At 55.6% G+C, this 20,987-nt stretch overlaps 4 protein-coding genes across 10 annotated transcripts; 2 read left to right on the top strand and 2 right to left on the bottom strand.

The window, feature by feature from the left end:
* Positions 1–883: 883 nt before the first annotated feature.
* LOC311429481 (mitochondrial import receptor subunit TOM40 homolog) lies at positions 884–10,105 on the top strand (the record flags this gene model as incomplete). The annotated part of the gene is made up of 5 exons (XM_084540553.1): positions 884–1,006; positions 2,012–2,088; positions 3,992–4,094; positions 8,871–9,324; positions 10,014–10,105. Coding segments are annotated over 4 exons (443 nt in total), but the record flags the coding sequence as incomplete, so codon positions are not given.
* On the bottom strand, positions 10,032–11,759 carry LOC311429485 (uncharacterized protein). Its single transcript, XM_084540559.1, has 4 exons — positions 11,493–11,759; positions 11,076–11,438; positions 10,898–10,942; positions 10,032–10,342 (listed from the first exon to the last, which is right to left on the bottom strand). Exons 2-4 carry the CDS (start codon positions 11,284–11,286, stop codon positions 10,176–10,178), a joined length of 423 nt encoding a protein of 140 aa, XP_084396685.1. The 5' UTR covers positions 11,287–11,438; positions 11,493–11,759; the 3' UTR covers positions 10,032–10,175.
* LOC311429483 (uncharacterized protein) lies at positions 11,317–12,227 on the bottom strand. 7 transcript variants are annotated; one of them, XR_014688270.1, is made up of 4 exons: positions 11,919–12,227; positions 11,777–11,888; positions 11,523–11,552; positions 11,339–11,426 (listed from the first exon to the last, which is right to left on the bottom strand). XR_014688270.1 is itself a non-coding variant. In XM_084540558.1 (3 exons), exons 1-2 carry the CDS (start codon positions 12,133–12,135, stop codon positions 11,830–11,832), a joined length of 276 nt encoding a protein of 91 aa, XP_084396684.1. In that variant the 5' UTR covers positions 12,136–12,227; the 3' UTR covers positions 11,576–11,645; positions 11,792–11,829. The 7 variants fall into 7 exon arrangements, 4 of the variants coding, with proteins under 4 accessions (XP_084396683.1, XP_084396684.1, XP_084396681.1 ...); XR_014688269.1 differs by lacking the exon at positions 11,523–11,552 and having other exon boundaries at positions 11,317–11,411; XM_084540558.1 differs by lacking the exons at positions 11,339–11,426; positions 11,523–11,552 and adding an exon at positions 11,576–11,645 and having other exon boundaries at positions 11,792–11,888.
* A 3,906-nt stretch (positions 12,228–16,133) lies between these two features.
* LOC311429482 (uncharacterized protein) lies at positions 16,134–19,883 on the top strand (the record flags this gene model as incomplete). Its single annotated transcript, XM_084540554.1, has 3 exons — positions 16,134–16,262; positions 17,260–17,413; positions 19,550–19,883. The coding sequence occupies exons 1-3, from the start codon at positions 16,220–16,222 to the stop codon at positions 19,881–19,883; spliced, it is 531 nt and encodes a 176-aa protein (XP_084396680.1). The 5' UTR covers positions 16,134–16,219.
* Positions 19,884–20,987: the final 1,104 nt, after the last annotated feature.

A 20,987-nucleotide genomic window follows, 5' to 3' on the forward strand; every position in this document is an offset into this window, starting at 1 on the left:
ACCGCTTGCCCCCGTGACCCCACGTGACCCCCATGACCCCACATGACCCCAAATGACCCCCCATGACCCCCTGACCCTATAAATGACCCCATAACGACCCCATAACTTTGTGGCCCCCCCAGGGATTTTGGTAGCCCACTCCCTTTACCGCTTGCCCCCGTGACCCCACATGACCCCAAATGACCCCAAATGACCCCCCATGACCCCCTGACCCTATAAGTGCCCCCCTGACCCCATAAGTGACCCCATAACCCGGTGGCCCCCCCAGGGATTTTGGTAGCCCACTCCCTTTGGACCGTGACCCCGTGACCCCACGTGACCCCAAATGACCCTATATGACCCCACGTGACCCCGTGACCCTATAAGTGCCCCCCTGACCCTATAAGTGCCCCCCTGACCCCATAAGTGACCCCCTAACTTGGTGGCCCCCCCAGGGGTTTTGGTAGCCCACTCCCTTTAGCGCTTGCCCCCGTGACCCCACGTGACCCCAAATGACCCCACATGACCCCAAATGACCCCCTGACCCTATAAGTGACCCCCTGACCCTATAAGTGACCCCATAACGACCCCATAACTTGGTGGCCCCCCCAGGGATTTTGGTAGCCCACTCCCTTTAGAGGGTGACCCCGTGACCCCACGTGACCCCAATGACCCCAAATGACCCCCCATGACCCCATGACCCTATAAGTGCCCCCCTGACCCCATAAGTGACCCCATAACCTTGGTGGCCCCCCCAGGGATTTTGGTAGCCCACTCCCTTTAGCGCTTGCCCCCGTGACCCCAAATGACCCCAAATGACCCCAATGACCCCACATGACCCTATATGACCCCCTGACCCTATAAATGACCCCATAACGACCCCATAACTTGGTGGCCCCCCCAGGGATTTTGGTAGCCCACTACCTGCAGAGCGTGACCCCGGCGCTGGCGCTGGGGGCGGAGCTTGTTTATCACCGCCGCCCCGGGGAGGAGGGAGCCGTGCTCTCATTGGCCGGACGCTACACCGGTACCGCCCCCCTGATGGGCGGGGCTTAAGGGAGGGGGTGGGGCTTAAGGGAATGGGTGGGGATTAAGGGTGTGGGTTATTGGAGGGGGCGGGGCTTAAGGGAGTGGGTTATTGGAGGGGCGGGGCTTAAGGGATGGGGTTCTAGAGGGGGCGGGGCTTAAGGGAGGGGGTTATTGGAGGGGCGGGGCTTAAGGGAGGGGGCGGGGCTTAAGGGATGGGGTTATAGAGGGGGCGGGGCTTAAGGGAGGGGGCGGGGCTTAAGGGATAGGGTTATAGAAGGGGTGGGGCTTAAGGGAGGGGTGGGGCTTAAGGGGTAGGGTTATAGAAGGGGCGGGGCTTAAGGGAGGGGGCGGGGCTTGTATCAGGGGGAGGGGCTTAAGGGATGGGGTTATCGGAGGGGGTGGGGCTTAAAGAAAGGGGGTGGGGCTTAAGGGGTGTGGGTTATCAGAGGGGGCAGGGCTTAAGGGAGTGGGCGGGGATTATGGGAGGGGCGGGTCCTAAGGGGGCGTGGCTTACAGATGGGGGCGGGGCTTAAGGGGTGTGAGGGGCTTAAGGGGGTGGGGGCTTAAGAAGGGGGCGTGGCTTATGGGGTTTGTTGCTGGATGTGGGTTATCAGAGTGGGCGGGGCTTAAGGAAAGGGGCGGGGCTTGTGGGAGTGGATGGAGCTTTAAGGGGGCGTGGCTTACAGAGGGGGCGGGGCTTGGGGGGCGTGGCTTAGGGGAGGGGCGGGCAGGGCTTAAAGGGTGTGGGCTATTGGAGTGGGCGGGGCTTGCGGGAGTGGGCGTGGCTTATGGGAGGTAGGCGGGGCTTAAGGGGGCGTGGTTTATGGAGGGGTGGGGCTTAAGGGTGGCCGGGGTTGAAGGGGTGTGGCTTAAGAAGGGGGCGGGGCTTGTGGGGTGTGGGTTATTGAAGGGGGCAGAAGCTTAGGGGAGGGGGCGGGGCTTAGGGGAGGGGGCGGGTCTTGAGGGGGCGTGGCTTACGGAGGGGGCGGGGCTTTCCCGGCAGCGCCCAATTGGATCGCGACGCTGACGCTGGGCCAGGCGGGCGCCCACGCCACCTACTACCACCGAGCCAACGAGCAGGTGGGTTTTTGGGGAGAAAAAGGGGGATTTTGGGCAAATCCGGGCTGGGGGGGGGACGGGGGGAAAGGGGGGGAACGGGGGGGGTGGGGGGAGGTGGGGTTTGGGGGGAAAAAGGGGGATTTTGGGTTTTTTGGGGGGGAAAAGGGGGTTTTGGGGTTTGGGGAGAAAAAGGGGGATTTTGGGCAAATTGGGGTTTGGGGGGGTCTGGGGGGGGTCAGGGGGAAATGGGGGTTTGGGGGAAATTGGGTTTTGGGGGAAAAATGGGGTTTTGGGGTTTTTGGAGGGAAAAGGGATTTGGGGGGAAAAGGGGGGATTTTGGGCCAGGTGGGGTTTTGGGGAGAAAAAGGGGGATTTTGGGCAAATCCGGGCTGGGGGTGGAACGGGGGGGAAGGGGGGGAAGGGGGGGGGGTGGGGGGAGGTGGGGTTTGGGGGGAAAAAGGGGGATTTGGGGGTTTTTGGGGAGGAAAAGGGGGTTTTGGGGTTTGGGGGGAAAAAGGGGGATTTTGGGCAAATTGGGGTTTGGGGGGGTCTGGGGGGGGTCAGGGGGAAATGGGGGAGTGGGGGAAATTGGGTTTTTGGGGAAAAATGGGGTTTTGGGGTTTTTGGAGGGAAAAGGGATTTTGGGGGAAAAGGGGGGATTTGGGGCCAGGTGGGGTTTTGGGGAGAAAAAGGGGGATTTTGGGCAAATCCGGGCTGGGGGGGGAACGGGGGGGAAGGGGGGAAACGGGGGGGGTGGGAGGAGGTGGGGTTTGGGGGGAAAAAGGGGGATTTGGGGTATTTTTGGGGGGAAAAGGGATTTTGGGGGAAAAAGGGGGATTTTGGGCCAGTTGGGGTTTTGGGGAGAAAAAGGGGGATTTTGGGCAAATCCGGGCTGGGGGGGGAACGGGGGGGAAGGGGGGAACGGGGGGGGTGGGGGGAGGTGGGGTTTGGGGGAAAAATTGGGGGTTTGGGGAAAAAGAGGTTTTTTTTTGGGAAAAAGGGGTTTTGCGGGGAAAAAGGGAGGTTTTGGGTAAATTGGGATTTTGGGGGTTTTTGGGAAAAAAAGGGGAGTTTTGGGCAAATCGGGGCGGGGGGAGGTAGGTCCTGGGGTCCTTTTTGGGGTCCTGGTGACATTTTGGGGTGAAAAACTCCATTTTTGGGGTGAAAAGGGTCATTTTGGGGTGAAAATGTCCATTTTTGGTGTGAAAAGGATCATTTTTGGGGTGAAAACGGCTATTTTTGGGTCTCTAGGTGCAAGTGGGGGTGAAGCTGGAGGGTCCCAGGGGCCTTTTGGGGTCCCAGGGTCCCTTTTGGGTTTTTTTTGGGTCCCGTTTTGGGTTCCTGGGTCCCTTTTTGGTGTCCTTGGCCATTTTGGGGTGAAAAAAGCCGTTTTTGGGTCTGCAGGTGCAGGTGGGGGTGGAGCTTCAGGGTTTCTGGGGCCATTTGGGGTCCATTTTTGGGGGCCTTTGGGGGGTTTTTGGGTCCCGTTTTGGGTTCCTGGGTCCCTTTTTGGGGTCCCAGGGCCATTTTGGGGTGAAAATGTCCATTTTTGGGGTGAAAATGGTCATTTTTGGGGTGAAAAAGTCCATTTTTGGGTCTCTAGGTACAGGTGCGGATGGAGCTGGAGGGTCCCAGGGGTCTTTGGGGTCCCTTTTTGGGTTCTTTTTGGGGGTTTTTGTGTTCCCTTTCAGACTCCTGGGTCCCTTTTTGGTGTCCCGGGCCATTTTGGGGTGAAAAAAGCCGTTTTTGGGTCTCTAGGTGCAGGTGGGGGTGGAGCTTCAGGGTTTCTGGGGCCATTTGGGGTCCCTTTTTTGTCCTTTTTGGGTCCTTTTGGGGGGTCCTAGAGTCCCTTTTTGGGCTCCTGGGTCCCTTTTTGGGGTCCCGGGCCATTTTGGGGTGAAAAAAGCCGTTTTTGGGTCTGCAGGTGCAGGTGGGGGTGGAGCTGGAGGCCAGCCCGCGGCTGCAGGACTCGAGCGTGGCTTTTGGCTACCAACTGGAGCTGCCCCGAGCCCACCTCACCTTCCGAGGTAGGAACGGCCCCAAAATGGCCCGAAATTGCCCCAAAATGTCACAATGGCCCCAAATGGCCCCAAAATGGCCCAAAATGTCCCAAAATGTCACAAAATGCGCACAAAATGTCACAAAATGTACCCAAACGGCCCCAAAATGTCACAAAATGTACCCAAGTGGTCTTCAAAATGGCCCCAAAATGGCCCCAAATGGCCCCAAAATGGCCCAAAATGGCCCAAAATGGCCCCAAAATGTCACAATGGCCCCAAATGGGCCCAAAATGGCCCAAAATGTCACAAAATGTCCACAAAATGTCCCAAAATGTACCCAAATGGCCCCAAATGGCCTCAAATTGACCCCAAATGGCCCCCCAAAATGTCCCCAAAATGGCCCCAAATGGCCCCAAAATGGCCCAAAATGGCCCAAAATGTCACAATGGCCCCAAAATGGCCCAAAATGGCCCAAAATGTCACAAAATGCGCACAAAATGTCACAAAATGTACCCAAATGGCCACAAAATGTCAAAAAATGTACCCAAATGGTCCTCAAAATGGCCCCAAATGGGCCCAAAATGTCCCAAAATGGCCCAAAATGGCCCCAAAATGTCACAATGGCCCAAAATGTCACAAAATGTCACAAAATGTCCTCAAAATGTCACAAAATATACCCAAATGGCCCCAAAATGTCACGAAATGTACCCAAATGGCCCCAAAGTGGCCCAAAATGGCCCCAAATGGCCCCAAAATGGCCCCAAATGGCCCCAAAATATCACAATGGCCCCAAATGGGCCCAAAATGCCCCAAAATGGCCCAAAATGTCACAAAATGCACACAAAATGTCACAAAATGTACCCAAACGGCCCCAAAATGTCACAAAATGTACCCAAGTGGTCTTCAAAATGGCCCCAAATGGCCCAAAATGGCCCAAAACGACCCCAAAATATCACAATGGCCCCAAATGGGCCCAAAATGGCCCAAAATGGCCCAAAATTGCCCCAAAATGTCACAATGGCCCCAAATGGGCTCAAAATGGCCCAAAATGTCGCAAAATGCGCACAAAATGTCACAAAATGTACCCAAATGGCCCCAAAATGTCACGAAATGTACCCAAATGGTCCTCAAATGGCCCCAAATGGCCCCAAAATGTCCCCAAATGGCCCCAAAATGGCCCAAAATTGCCCCAAAATGTCACAATGGCCCCAAATGGCCCCAAAATGGCCCAAAATGTCCCAAAATGTCACAAAATGCGCACAAAATGTCACAAAATGTACCCAAACGGCCCCAAAATGTCACAAAATGTACCCAAGTGGTCTTCAAAATGGCCCCAAATGGGCCCAAAATGTCCCAAAATGGCCCAAAATGGCCCCAAAATGTCACAATGGCCCCAAATGGGCCCAAAATGGCCCAAAATGTCGCAAAATGCGCACAAAATGTCACAAAATGTACCCAAATGGCCCCAAATGGCCTTAAATTGACCCCAAACGGCCCCCCAAAACGTCCCCAAAATGGCCCCAAATGGCCCCAAAATGGCCCAAAATGGCCCCAAAATGTCACAATGTCCCCAAATGGCCCCAAATGGCCCCAAAATGTCCCAAAATGTCACAAAATGTACCCAAATGGCCCCAAAATGTCACAAAATGTACCCAAGTGGTCTTCAAAATGGCCCCAAATGTCCCAAAATGGCCCCAAAATGGCCCAAAACGGCCCCAAAATGTCACAATGGCCCCAAATGGGCCCAAAATGGCCCAAAATGTCGCAAAATGCGCACAAAATGTCACAAAATGTACCCAAATGGCCCCAAATGGCCTCAAATTGACCCCAAATGCCCCCCCAAAATGTCCCCAAAATGGCCCCAAATGGCCCCAAAATGGCCCAAAATGGCCCAAAATGTCACAATGGCCCCAAAATGGCCCAAAATGTCCCAAAATGTCACAAAATGTCCTCAAAATGTCACAAAATGTACCCAAATGGCCCCAAAATGTCACGAAATGTACCCAAATGGTCCTCAAATGGCCCCAAAATGGCCCCAAATGGCCCCAAAATGGCCCAAAATGGCCCCAAAATGTCACAATGGCCCCAAATGGCCCCAAAATGGCCCAAAATGGCCCAAAATGTCACAAAATGCGCACAAAATGTCACAAAATGTACCCAAACGGCCCCAAAATGTCACAAAATGTACCCAAGTGGTCTTCAAAATGGCCCCAAATGGGCCCAAAATGGCCCTAAATGGCCCTAAATGGCCCCAAAATGTCACAATGGCCCCAAATGGGCCCAAAATGGCCCAAAATGTCACAAAATGCGCACAAAATGTCACAAAATGTACCCAAATGGCCACAAAATGTCACAAAATGTACCCAAATGGTCCTCAAAATGGCCCCAAATGGGCCCAAAATGGCCCAAAATGGCCCAAAATGGCCCCAAAATGTCACAATGGCCCCAAATGGCCCCAAAATGGCCCAAAATGGCCCAAAATGTCACAAAATGCACACAAAATGTCACAAAATGTACCCAAACGGCCCCAAAATGTCACAAAATGTACCCAAGTGGTCCTCAAAATGGCCCCAAAATGGCCCCAAATGGCCCCAAAATGGCCCGAAATGGCCCCAAAATATCACAATGGCCCCAAATGGGCCCAAAATGTCCCAAAATGGCCCAAAATGGCCCCAAAATGTCACAATGGCCCCAAATGGGCCCAAAATGGCCCAAAATGTCGCAAAATGCGCACAAAATGTCACAAAATGTACCCAAATGGCCCCAAAATGTCACGAAATGTACCCAAATGGTCCTCAAATGGCCCCAAAATGGCCCCAAATGGCCCCAAAATGGCCCCAAATGGCCCCAAAATATCACAATGGCCCCAAATGGGCCCAAAATGGCCCAAAATGTCACAAAATGTACCCAAATGGCCACAAAATGTCACAAAATGTACCCAAATGATCCTCAAAATGGCCCCAAATGGGCCCAAAATGTCCCAAAATGGCCCAAAATGGCCCCAAAATGTCACAATGGCCCAAAATGGGCCCAAAATGGCCCAAAATGTCACAAAATGTCCACAAAATGTCCCAAAATGTACCCAAATGGCCCCAAAATGTCACAAAATGTACCTAAATGGTCCTCAAAATGGCCCCAAATGGCCCCAAAATGGCCTCAAATGGCCCCAAAATGTCACAGTGTCCCCAAGTGTCCCCCAAATGGCCCCAAATGGCCCAAAATGGCCCAAAATGTCCACAAATGGCCCCAAAATGTCCTTAAATGGCCCAAAATGCCTCAAAATGGCCCCAAAATGGCCCCAAACGGCCCCAAAATGTCCCAAAACACCCCCAAAATGGCCCCAAAATGTCCCCAAACAGCCCCAAAACGTCCCCCAAACGTCTCCAAATGCCCCAAAATGGCCCAAAATGGCCCCAAAATGGCCCCTTAATGCCCCCAGCCCCCCCTTAATGCCCCCAATGCCCCCCTTGTTGCCCCCCACCCCCCCTAATGCCCCCCAACCCCCCCTTGTTACCCCCACCCCCCTAAATACCCCCCCTTAATGCCCCCAACCCCCCCTTGTTACCCCCCAACGCCCCCCTTGTTGCCCCCCACCCCCTTAAATACCCCCCCTTAATACCCCCCAACCCCCCCTTGTTACCCCCACCCCCCTAAATACCCCCCCTTAATACCCCCAACCCCCCCCTATTGCCCCCCAACCCCCCCCTTGTTGCCCCCCAACCTCCCCATTACCCCCCCAACCCCCCCTTAATACCCCCCTTAATACCCCCAACCCCCCCAACACCCCCTTAATGCCCCCCTTGACACCCCCCAACCCCCCCTTGTTACCCCCCAACGCCCCCCTTATTGCCCCCCCACCCCCCTAAATCCCCCCCTTGTTGCCCCCAACCCCCCCCAACACCCCCTTAATACCCCCCTTAATACCCCCAACCCCCCCTTGTTGCCCCCCAACCCCCCCTATTACCCCCCAACCCCCCCCAACCCCCCCTTAATAACCCCCTGATACCCCCAACCCCCCCCAACACCCCCTTAATACCCCCCTTAATACCCCCAAACCCCCCTTGTTGCCCCCCAAACCCCCCCAACACCCCCTTAATACCCCCCTTAATGCCCCCAACCCCCCTTGTTGCCCCCCAACCCCCCCCAACACCCCCTTAATACCCCCCTTAATGCCCCCAACCCCCCTTGTTGCCCCCCACCCCCCTAAATACCCCCCCTTATTGCCCCCCAACCCCCCCTTGTTACCCCCAACACCCCCTTAATACCCCCCCTTAATACCCCCAACCCCCCCTTGTTGCCCCCCAACCCCCCCCATCACCCCCTTAATACCCCCCTTGTTACCCCCCAACCCGCCCCATTACCCCCCAACCCCCCCTATTACCCCCCAACCCCCCCTTGTTGCCCCCACCCCCCTAAATACCCCCCCTTAATGCCCCCAACCCCCTTAATACCCCCCCTGATACCCCCAACCCCCCCGATCACCCCCTTAATACCCCCCTTAATGCCCCCAACCCCCCCTTGTTACCCCCCAACCTGCCCCATTACCCCCCAACCCCCCCTTAATGCCCCCCTTAATACCCCCAACCCCCCCCTTAATGCCCCCAACCCCCCCATCACCCCCTTAATACCCCCCTTAATACCCCCAACCCCCCCATTACCCCCCCAACCTCCCCTATTACCCCCCAACCCCCCCCATTACCCCCCAACCCCCCCCTATTACCCCCCAACCCCCCCCTTAATACCCCCAACGCCCCCCTTATCACCCCCCCACCCCCCTAAATCCCCCCCCCCCGCTGTCCCCAGGCTCCGTGGACAGCAGCTGGGTGGTGGGGGCAGTTCTGGAGAAGAAGTTGCCCCCCCTGCCCCTCACCCTGGCCCTCGGCGCCTTCCTCAACCACCGCAAGAACAAGTTCCAGTGCGGCTTCGGCCTCACCATCGGCTAGAGCCTTCCTCCTCCTCCTCCTCCTCCTCCTCCTCCTCCTCCTCCTCCTCCTCTTCCTCCTCCTCCTCCTCCCCGGCCGGGGCTGGGGCCGGCGCGGGGGGAGCCTTCGTCGTCATCTTCCTCATCCTCGGCCTCGGAAGAGCCCTTCATCATCATCCTCATCGTCATTTTCGGCATCGGCGTCAACGTTTTGAAGAGCCGCCCAATGTTGTTGGCCTTGGAAGAGCCCCATCATCGTCATCGTCATCGGAAGAGCCTTCGTCATCATCGTCTTCATCATCATCATCATTGTCATCATTGGAAGAGCCCTTCATCGTCGGCAACGTCAACGTTTTGGAGAGCCCGCCCAGTGTTGTTGGCCTTGGAAGAGCCCCATCATCATCGTCAGCGTGATGAAGAGCACCCATCATCATCGTCATCATCGGAAGAGCCTTCGTCGTCATCATCATCATCATCTTCGTCATCCTCGGCGTTGGAAGAGCCTTCATCATCATCGTCATCGGCGTTTTCCGGCATCGGCGTCAACGTTTTGAAGAGCCCACCCATCGTTGTTGGCCTTGGAAGAGCCCCCATCATCATCATCGTCATCGGAAGAGCCTTCGTCATCATCGTCATCATCATCATCATCATTGTCATCATTGGAAGAGCCCTGACGTCATTATCGTCATCGGCGTCAACGTTTTGAAGAGCCCGCCCAATGTTGTTGGCCTTGGAAGAGCCCCATCATCATCGTCAGTGTGATGAAGAGCACCCCATCATCATCATCATCATCATCTTCATCATCTTCATCATCATCATCATCATCATAGTTGTCATTGTCAACGTTGGAAGAGCCCTTCATCATCAACGTCAACGTTTTGAAGAGCCCGCCCAGTGTTGTTGGCCTTGGAAGAGCCCCATCATCATCGTCAGCGTGATGAAGATCACCATCATCATCATCATCATCATCATCATCATTGGAAGAGCCTTCGTCGTCATCTTCCTCATCCTCGGCCTTGGAAGAGCCCTTCATCGTCGGCAACGTCAACGTTTTGAAGAGCCCGCCCAATGTTGTTGGCCTTGGAAGAGCCCCATCATCATCATCGTCATCGGAAGAGCCTTCGTCATCATCGTCATCATCGGAAGAGCCTTCGTCATCATCGTCTTCATCATCATCATCATCGTCGTCATTGGAAGAGCCCTGACGTCATTATCGTCTTCGTTGTCAATGTTTTGAAGAGCCCGCCCATCGTTGTTGGCCTTGGAAGAGCCCCATCATCGTCATCGTCATCGGAAGAGCCTTCGTCATCATCATCATCATCGGAAGAGCCTTCGTCATCATCATCATCATCATCTTCGTCATCCTCGGCGTTGGAAGAGCCCTTCATCATCATCATCGGCGTCGTTTTTGGTATCGGCGTCAACGTTTTGAAGAGCCCGCCCAGTGTTGTTGGCCTTGGAAGAGCCCCATCATCATCGGCAGCGTGATGAAGAGCACCCATCATCATCGTCATCAGCAGAAGAGCCTTCGTCTTCATCATCATCATCATCAACATTGGAAGAGCCTTCATCATCGGCATCATCGGCATCGGCATCGGCGTTTTCGGCATCGGCGTCAACGTTTTGAAGAGCCCGCCCATCGTTGTTGGCCTTGGAAGAGCCCCCATCATCATCATCGTCATCGGAAGAGCCTTCGTCATCATCATCGTCATCATCATCATCATCATCTTCGTCATCGTCATCATTGGAAGAGCCCTGACGTCATTATCGTCTTCGTTGTCAACGTTTTGAAGAGCCCGCCCAGTGTTGTTGGCCTTGGAAGAGCCCCATCATCATCGGCAGCGTGATGAAGAGCACCCATCATCATCGTCGTCATTGGAAGAGCCTTCGTCATCATCATCATCACCACCACCACTAGAAGAGCCTTCATCCTCATCATCACCATTGGAAGAGCCTTCATCATCCTCACCCCCACCCTCCTCATCCTCCTCCTCGCCGTTGGGTGGAGCCCCTCCCCCCAGCGTCATCTTCCTCACCTTCCTCATCGTCACCGGGTAGGGCCTCTCGCCCTTCGTCTTCATCCTCACCATCATCATCCTCACCATCACCTCCTTCCTCCTCCTCCTCCTCACCTTCATCTTCATCACCATCATCATCCTCACCACCACCTTCCTCCTCCTCGGCTTCTTCCATCACCTTCATCACATTGATCTTCATCTTCATCACCATCACCTTCATCACCGTTATCTTCCTCATCGTCATCGTCTTCATCTTCATCACCATCATCATCATCTTCATCACTTCTTCATCATCATTGTCATCGTCTTCATCTTCATCACCATCTTCATCACCATCATCATCTTCACGGCCTTCATCATCGTCATCATCTTCATCACCATCATCCTCATCATCTTCATCATCATCTTCACGGCCTTCATCTTCATCATCGTCTTCATCATCATCTTCACGGCCTTCATCTTCTTCATTGTCTTCATCTTCATCACCTTCATCTTCATCACCGTCGTCTTCATCACTGTCATCATCTTCATCACCATCATCATCACCTTCATCATCATCATCTTCATCATCGTCATCACCTTCATCATCATCATCTTCATCATCGTCATCACGGCCTTCATCTTCATCATCGTCGTCATCTTCATCATCATCGCTGTCGTCTTCATGGCCTTCATCACCTTCATCACCTTCATCATCGTCATCACCTTCATCATCATCTTCATGGCCTTCATCATCATCGTCGTCTTCATCGCTTCATCATCTTCATCACCATCATCATCTTCACGGCCTTCATCACCGTCATCATCATCATCGTCATCGTCATCATCTTCTGGCCTTCATCATCATCTTCATCATCATCTTCATCTTCATCATCTTCATCACTTCATCATCTTCATCATCATCTTCATCACCATCATCATCTTCACGGCCTTCATCGTCATCATCTTCATCATCCTCATCGTCATCATCATCGTCATCATCTTCGCGGCCTTCATCTTCATCATCATCATCATCATCGTCGTCATCTTCCTGGCCTTTCCTCATCGTCATCTTCATCATCATCTTCATCCTCATCATCCTCATCATCTTCCTGGCCTTCATCACCTTCACCATCATCATCATCATCATCGCCCCGCCCCCCAAATTCCCCCCTCCCCCCCCTCTCAGGACGCTGCCCCCTCCCCCCCCCCCCGCGACGGGTCCAAATCTGGGGGGTGGGGGTGGGGGAGGGGCTCACCCCCCCCCTCCCCCACCCCCCCCAAATTGGGGGCGCCCCCCCCCGGGACCCCCCCCCCCCCAAAATAAAGGAGGCGGCCTCGGTTCGGGGTCTCGGTGTCTTTTTGGGGGGGGGCACCAAGTTTTGGGGTGAGAAATGGCGATTTTGGGGGCGGGGGGTGCCGGTTTGGGGGTGGGGGGAGCCCCGGATATGGGGGGAGGGGATTTTGGGGGGTTTTGGGGGGTTTTGGGGGGTGGGGGGCCCTAAATGAGCCCCCCGGGGGGTTTGGGGGGAGGAGGTGGGGATTTGGGGGTCTGCCCCATAGATTTTGGGGTCCCAGCCTCATAGATTTGGGTCCAGACCCCAACATTTTGGGGTTCAGCCCCATAGATTTGAGGGATCCAGCCCCATAGATTTGGGGCTCAGCCCCCCACATTTGGGGGTCCAGCCCCATAGATTTGGGGTTCATCCCCCCACATTTGGGGGTTCAGCCCCATAGACTTTGGGGTCCCAGCCCCATAGATTTTAGGGTTCACCCCCCCAAATTTGGGGGTCCAGCCCCATAGATTTGGGGTTCAGCCCATGGATTTGGGGGCTCAGCCCCATAGATTTGGGGTCCTAGCCCCATAGATTTTAGGGATCCAGCCCCATAAGTTGGGGGTCCCAGCCCCACAGATACGGGGTTCAGACCTCAACATTTGGGGATCCAGCCCCATAGATTTAGGGAACAGCCCCATAGATTTGGGGATCCAGCCCCATAGATTTTGGGGTTCAGCCCCATAGATTTTAGGGATCCAACCCCAAAATTTGTGGTTCAGCCCCATAGATTTTGGGGTTCTGCCCCATAGATTTGGGGATCCAGCCCCATAGATTCTGGGGGTCTAACCCCATAATTTGGGAGTTCAGCCCCATAGATTTAGGGAACAGCCCCATAGATTTTAAGATCCAGCCCCATAAATTTGGGGGTTCAGCCCCATAGATTTGGGGGTTCCAGCCCCATAATTTGGGGATTCCAGCCCCATAAGTTGGAGGTCCCAGCCCCATAGATTTAGGGCTCAGCCCCATAGATTTGGGGTCCAGCCCTATAAGTTGGGGATTCAGCCCCATAGATTTTAGGGGTTTTGCCCCATAGATTTTGGGGGTCAGACCCATAGATTCGGGGGTTCCAGCCCCATAGATTTGGGGATCCAGCCCCATAGATTTGGGGTTTCAGCCCCATAGATTTGGGGTCCAGCCCTATAAGTTGGGGATTCAGCCCCATAGATTTTAGGGGTTTTGCCCATAGATTTTGGGGGTCAGACCCATAGATTCGGGGGGTTCCAGCCCCATAGATTTGGGATCCAGCCCCATAGATTTGGGGTTTCAGCCCCATAGATTTGGGTCCAGCCCCATAATAACTTGGGGGTCCCAGCCCCATAGATTTGGGGTTCACCCCCCCAAATTTGGGGTTCAGCCCCATAGATTTTGGGGTTCACCCCATAGATTTTAGGAATCCAGCCCCATAGATTTTGGGGATCCAGCCCCATAGATTTGGGGGTTCAGCCCCATAGATTTTAGGAATCCAGCCCCATAGATTTTGGGGGTTCAGCCCCATAGATTTGGGTTCAGCCCCTTAGATTTGGGGATCCAGCCCCATAATAACTTGGGGACCCAGCCCCATAGATTTGGGGTTCAGCCCCATAGATTTTAGGGATCCTGCCCCATAAGTTGGGGGTCCAGCCCCATAATTTGGGGCTCCCAGCCCCATAAGTTGGGGGTCCCAGCCCCATAGATTTTGGGGTTCACCCTCCCAAATTTGGGGGTTTCACCCCATAGATTTTAGGGCTCCAGCCCCATAACTTGGGGGTCCCCCAGCCCCATAAGTTGTGTGTCCCAGCCCCATAGATTTTAGGGCTCCAGCCCCATAAGTTGGGGTTTCACCCATAGATTTTGGGGTTCACCCCCCCAAATTTGAGGGTCCAGCCCCATAGATTTTAGGGATCCAGCCCCATAGATTTGGGGTTTCAGCCCCATAGATTTGGGGTTCACCCCCCTCAAATTTGGGGTTTCACCCCATAGATTTTAGGGCTCCAGCCCCATAACGTGGGGGTCCCAGCCCCATAAGTTGTGGGTCCCAGCCCCATAGATTTTAGGGCTCAGCCCCATAGATTTTAGGGATCCAGCCCCATAGATTTTGGGGTTCACCCCCCCACATTTAGGGGTTTCACCCCATAGATTTTAGGGCTCCAGCCCCATAAGTTGTGGGTCCCAGCCCCATAGATTTGGGGGTCCCAGCCCCATAAGTTGTGGGTCCCAGCCCCATAAGTTGGGGGTCCCAGCCCCATAAGTTGGGGGTCCCAGCCCCATAGATTTTAGGGATCCAGCCCCATAAGTTGGCGGTTCTGCCCCATAGATTTTGGGGTTCACCCTCCCAAATTTGGGGCTTTCACCCCATAGATTTTAGGGCTCCAGCCCCATAGATTTGGGGGTCCCAGCCCCATAGATTTCGGGGTCCCCCCCCCCTTTTCTTCCCCCCTCCCCCCCCTTTTTCCCCTCCCCCTTCCCCCACCCCCTGGACCTTGCCCCCCCCCGCCCCGCCACGTGGGGGTCAAATTCCAAAAAAAGGGGGGGGGGAGGGGGGGGGCGGGGGGGGGGGGGAGGGGATTTTTGGGGTCCCCCCTCCCCCCCTGACCCCCCCCCTCCCCCCCCTCCCCCCCCCCACCCCAATGACCCCAAAATTTGGCCCCCCCCTAAAAAAAAATCCCATTAATTTATAGGGGGGGGGGGGGGGGAGGGGATTTAGGGTTAGGGGGGGGCGGGGGGGGGGCGGGGGGAGGGGCGGGGGGGGGACTTTGACCTTTGACCCCTCCCCCCCCCCCCCCGGCCCCGCCCCCCCCTAAAAGGGATTTAAGGGAGGGGGGGGGGAGGAGGGGACCCCATAGGGACAGGTAAGGGGGGGGGGATGGGGTCGGGGGGGGGTTTGGGGTCATTTCGGGGGGTTTTGGGGCATTTGGGGGGGTTTGGGGTTAAAGGGGGGGTGGTTATAGGGCCACAGGGGGATTTGGGGTCATTTCGGGGGATTTGGGGTCATTTCAGGGGATTTTGGGGCATTTCGGGGGGTTTTGGGGCATTTGGGGGGGTTTGGGGTCATTTCAGGGGATTTTGGGGTCCGGGGGGGAGTTATGGGGTCGAGGAGGGGATTTGGGGTCATTTCAGGGGATTTTGGGGTCGAGGCGTGGTTATGGGGTCGGGGGGCGGTTTGGGGTCATTTTGGGGGGTTTTGGGGCATTTGGGGGGATTTTAGGGGCATTTGGGGGGTTTTGGGGTTAAAGGGGGGATTTGGGGTCTGGGGGGGATTTGGGGTCATTTCAGGGGATTTTGGGGTCCGGGGGGGAGTTATGGGGTCGAGGAGGGGATTTGGGGTCATTTCGGGGGGTTTGGGGTTAAAGGGGGGGATTTTGGGGCATTTGGGGGGTTTTGGGGCATTTGGGGGGGTTTGGGGTTAAAGGGGGGGATTTGGGGTCATTTCAGGGGATTTTGGGTCTGGGGGGGGATTTGGGATCGTTTTGGGGCTATTTGGGGCCGTTTAGGTCTATTTGGGGCCTTTGGGGCTATTTGGGGTCATTTATGGCATTTTTGGGGCCATTTTGAGGCTATTTGGGGCCGTTTTAGGACCTTTGGGGCTATTTGGGGTCATTTTGGGGCTATTTCGGGCTATTTGGGGTCATTTTGGGTCTATTTGGACCGTTTAGGGCTATTTGGGGTCATTTATGGGATATTTGGGGCCGTTTTGGGACTATTTGGGGTCATTTTGGGGATATTTGGGGTCATTTTCGGGCTATTTGGGACTATTTGGGGCCTTTTGGGGGCTATTTGGGGCCGTTTTGGGGCCGTTTTGGGGCTATTTGGGGCTATTCGGGGCCGTTTTGGGGCTATTTGGGGTCATATTGGGGCTATTTGGGGCCGTTTTCTATTTGGGGTCATTTATGGGGTTTTTGGGGTCCGGCAGGTGGCACCATGAAGCTCTGGGCCGTGCTGGTGGCAGCGATGCTGCTGGCGGGTGAGGGACCCCCCCGGGACCCCAAATCCTATAAGGGGGCTTTATGGGGTCGGGGGGGTCTTGGGGGCCCCCTAAATCCTATAAAAGGGTTTATGGGGTCGAGGGGGTCTTGGGGGCACCCTAAATCCTATAAGGGGCTTTATGGGGTCAGGGGTGCCTCCAAATCCTATAAAGGGCTTTATGGGTCGGGGGGGTCCTGGGGGCACCCCAAATCCTCTATGGGGCTTTATGGGGTCTTGGGGCACCCCAAATCCTATATTGGGCTCTATGGGGTTGGGGGGCCCTAAAATCCTATAATGGGATCTATGGGGTCAGGGGGGTCCCCTAAATCCTATATGGGGCATTATGGGGTCGGGGGGTTCCTGGGGATCCCCCAAATCCTATAAAAGGGTTTATAGGGTCGGGGGGATCCTGGGGCCACCCCAAACCCTATAAAGTCCTTTATGGGGTCGGGGGGGTCCCCTAAATCCTATAAAAGGGTTTATAGGGTTGGGGGGTTCCTGGGGGTCCCCTAAATCCTATAAAGGTGTTTATGGGGTCAGGGGGGTCTTGGGGATCCCCTAAATCCTATAAAGCCTTTATGGGGTCAGGGGGTTGCTGGGGATCCCCAAATCCTATAAAAGGGTTTTATAGGGTTGGGGGGTTCCTGGGGATCCCCTAAATCCTATAAAGGGGTTTATGGGTCGGGGGGGTCCTGGGGGCACCCTAAATCCTATAAGGGGCTTTATGGGGTCAGGGGGGTCCCCTAAATCCTATATGGGGCATTATGGGGTCGGGGGGGTCTTGGGGTCCCCTATATCCTATAAGGGGCTCTATGGGTCGGGGGGGTCCTGGGGGTCCCCAAAATCCTATAAGGGGCTTTATGGGGTCAGGGGTGCCCCCAAATCCTATAAGGGCTTTATGGGGTCAGGGGGTTCTTGGGGGCCCCCTAAACCCTACAAAGTCCTTTATGGGGTCGGGGGGTCCCGCTGACCCTTTTTTCCCCCCCCCTTTCCAGTTTGTGGGGCCGAGGCCCCCCCCCAGGAGCCGACCCCGACCCCGACCCCGACCCCGTCCCCGGGCCCTTTTTGGGGTTTGGCGGCCCTAATGGGGCGGGCGGCCCAAAACGCCAGCGCCCGGCTGTGGGGCAGCCCCATGGGGCTGAGAGTGGGGTGAGAGGGGGGGGTATGGGGTCGGGGGGGGGGTTATGGGGTCAGGGGGGGGGTTATGGGGTCAGGGGGGGGGTTATGGGGTTATGGGGTTATAGGGGAATTGGGGTTAATGGGGTCATGGGGGGGGTTATGGGGGAATTGGGGGTAATGGGGTAATGGGGTTATGGGGTCGTGGGGGGGGTTATGGGGTCGGGGGGGGTTATGGGGGAATTGGGGGGTTATGGGGTCAGGGGGGGGTTATGGGGGAATTGGGGGGTTATGGGGTCGGGGGGGGGGTTATGGGGTCGGGGGGGGAGTTATGGGGTCACGGGGGGGTTATGGGGGAATTGGGGGTAATGGGGGATTTGGGGTTATGGGGGGGTTATGGGGTCAGGGGGGGTTATGGGGTCAAGGGGGGTTATGGGGTCAGGGGGGGGTTATGGGGTCGGGGGGGGGTTATGGTGGAATTGGGAGTAATGGGGGTCGGGGGGGGTTATGGGTCGGGGGGGTTATGGGGTCAGGGGGGGTTATGGGGTCAGGGGGGGTTATGGGGTCAGGGGGGTTATGGGGTCATGGGGGGGGTTATAGGGGGAGTTATGGGGTTATGGGGGTTTATGGGGTCGGGGGGGGGTTATGGGGTAAGGGGGGGTTATGGGGTCAAGGGGGGTTATGGGGTCAGGGGGGGGTTATGGGGGAATTGGGGGTTATGGGGTTATGGGGGGGTTATGGGGGGGTTATGGGGGGGTTATGGGGTCGGGGGGGTCATAGGGGGGGTTATGGGGTCAGGGGGGGGTTATGGGGTCATGGGGGGGTTATGGGGTCAGGGGGGGGTTATGGGGTCGGGGGGGGTTATGGGGTTATGGAGGGGTTTTTGGGGGGGTTATGGGGTTATGGGGTCATGGGGATTTGGGGTAATGGGGTTATGGGGTTATGGGGGGGTAATGGGGTCGGGGGGGGTTATGGGGGAATTGGGGTTAATGGGGGATTTGGGGTTATGGGGGGGTTATGGGGTCAAGGGGGGGCTATAGGGGGGGTTATGGAGTCATGGGGATTTGGGGTAATGGGGTCCTGGGGGGGTCCTGGGGGGGTCCTGGGGGGGTCCTGGGGGGGTCCTGGGGGGGTTCTGGGGTCCCGGGGGTCAATGGGGTCATTGGGTCTCCCCGTACCCCCATTTACCCCTTTTTTTGTCTCCCCCCCCCCTTTTCTCTCTCCCCCCCTTTATTTTTTCCCCCCCATTTTTTAATTTTTCCCCCTTTTTTATTATTTTCACCCCCATTTTTAATTTTTTCTCCCATTTTTTTATTTTTCCCCCCATTTTTATTTTTCCCCTCTTTTTATCATTTTCACCCCCATTTTTTTTATTTTTCCCCCATTTTTTTATTTTATTCCTTTTTTTTTTATAATTTTCACCCCATTTTTTTCCTATTTTTTATTATTTTCACCCCTCCTTTATTTTTTCCCCCCCCCCTTTTTATTTTTTCCCCCCTTTTTATCATTTTCACCCCCCATTTTTTTATATTTTTCCCCCATTTTTTAATTTTCCCCCCTTTTTATCATTTTAACCCCCATTTTTTAAATTTTTTTCCCCCATTTTTTTTCCTTTTTTTTTTTTATTATTTTCACCCCCCCTTTTTATTATTTTTTCCCCCATTTTTTATTTTTTCCCCTTTTTTATTATTTCCACCCCCCCGTTTTTTTATCCCCCCCCTTTTTATTATTTTTTCCCCCCATTTTTTTTAATTTTTCCCCCATTTTTTTAATTTTTCTTTTTTTTTTAATTTTTCCCCCATTTTTTTATTTTAACCCCCATTTTTGGTATTTTTTCCCCCATTTTTTAAATTTTCCCCCCCCTTTTTTTAATTTTTCCCCCATTTTTTTTAAATTTTCCCCATTTTTTTATTTTTCCCCCATTTTTTTATTTTTCCCCCATTTTTTTATTTTTTCCCCATTTTTTAATTTTTCCCCCATTTTTAAATTTTTCCCCTTTTTTATCATTTTAACCCCTATTTTTTTATGTTTTCCCCCATTTTTTTGTTTTTCCCCCATTTTATAATTTTTTAAACCCCCTTTTTACCATTTTCCCCCCCCTTTTTCCCATTTTCCCCCCAATTTTCCCATTTCCCCCCCATTTTATCCCCCCCCCCCCCCCCCCCCCAGCGCCCTCCTCTCCGAGCTCCGCTCCCAGGCGCGCGCCCTGGGGGCGGGGCTCCGCCGCGAGGGGGCGGAGCTCCGCGAGCGCGCCCTGGCCTACGGGGCGGGGCTTAGCCAGGAGGGGGCGGAGCTTCGTTCCCGCGCCGCCTCCTTGGCGCGCCGCCTGCGCCGCCGCCTGGCGCGGGACGGGGACGAGCTGCGCATGCGCATGGAGGGCTACGGCCACGCGGCCGCCGCGGGGGCGCGCCGCCTGCGGGAGCTGCTGGGTTTTGGGGCGAAAAGCGGCGAAATCGGGCAAATCGGGGAGAGCGGGGAAGCTGGGGAGGGGATGGGGGATTGAGGGGGTGGAGGGGGGTGGGCGGGGCTTGTTTTGGGGGGACACGCCCAGTTTTTTTTGGGGGGAGGAGGGGTGTTTGGTGATTAAGGGGGGGGTCGTTAATTGGGGGGTGGGGGAGGGGTGTTGGGGACACGCCCACATGAGGCCACGCCCGCTTTTGGCCACGCCCACGTGAGGTCACGCCCACTTTTGGGGAAGACACGCCCACTTTGATAAGGAGGGGGTCCCTTTAATTAGGGAAGGGGAGGGGGTGGGGTCAAGGGGTGGAGGCCACGCCCACCTGAGGCCACGCCCAGTTGGTGGAGGCCACGCCCAGTTGATTGAGGCCACGCCCACTTTTGGGGGGAGGCACGCCCACTTTGATAAAGGAGGGGGGTCCCTTTAATTGGGGGTGGGCTTGGGTTCAAGGGGTGGAGGCCACGCCCACCTGAAGCCACGCCCTCTTGTTGGAAGCCACGCCCTTTCGGTTGAGACCACGCCCACCCGGTGGTCGAGGCCCCGCCCCCTTCATTAAGGGCCCGCCCCCTTTAATTAGGGGCCTGGCCCTCAATGAAGGGGCCTGGGTTGAGGCCCCGCCCACTTCACGGAGACCACGCCCTCTGCATTGAGGCCACGCCCACCATGGACCGAGACCACGCCCCCTTTTGATCGATGCCCCGCCCCCATCACTTGAGCCCCCTCCCCCAAGATCGACACCACGCCCCCTGGATCGAAGACCACGCCCCCCACCGGCGGAGACCACGCCCCCCAGGCTGAGACCACGCCCTCCTTCGCCGAGACCACGCCCCCTGCCGCCGAGGCCCCGCCCACCGCGCAGTTCCCGCCATCTTTGTTTGGGGCAATAAAAATGAAGCTGAGCTCAGTGCAACCGGGCGTGGGGGAGGGGACATGGGGGGGGGGGGCACCGAGGTGGGGGGGGGGGTCGCGGGGGGTGCAAGGAACTTGGGGTGCAATGCACGGGGTGCAAAACGTTTGCAGTGCAATGCAGGGGGTGCAAGGAGTTTGCATTGTGATGCACGGGGTGCAATGCACGGGGGGAGTTTTGGGGTGCAAGGCACTCGGGGTGCAATGCTCGGGGTGCAAGGAGTTTGCATTGCAATGCACGGG

The sequence above is a fragment of the Aythya ferina genome (genome assembly GCF_964211825.1).
Source record: "Aythya ferina genome assembly, contig: HAP1_SCAFFOLD_1220, whole genome shotgun sequence".
Classification (NCBI taxonomy): domain Eukaryota; kingdom Metazoa; phylum Chordata; class Aves; order Anseriformes; family Anatidae; genus Aythya; species Aythya ferina.

Coding starts and splice junctions, on each gene's coding strand:
- LOC311429485 (XM_084540559.1), bottom strand. CDS start 11,286: ATGAAGATGATGATGATGGTGATGAAGATGAAGACGATGACGATGAGG. Junction 10,943..11,075: donor TGATGGTGAGGATGATGATG/GTGAGGATGAAG, acceptor AGGATGATGAAG/GCTCTTCCAATGGTGATGAT. Junction 10,343..10,897: donor TGAAGGCTCTTCTAGTGGTG/GTGGTGATGATG, acceptor AGGATGACGAAG/ATGATGATGATGATGATGAC.
- LOC311429483 (XM_084540557.1), bottom strand. CDS start 12,135: ATGATGATGATGATGATGGTGAAGGTGATGAAGGCCAGGAAGATGATG.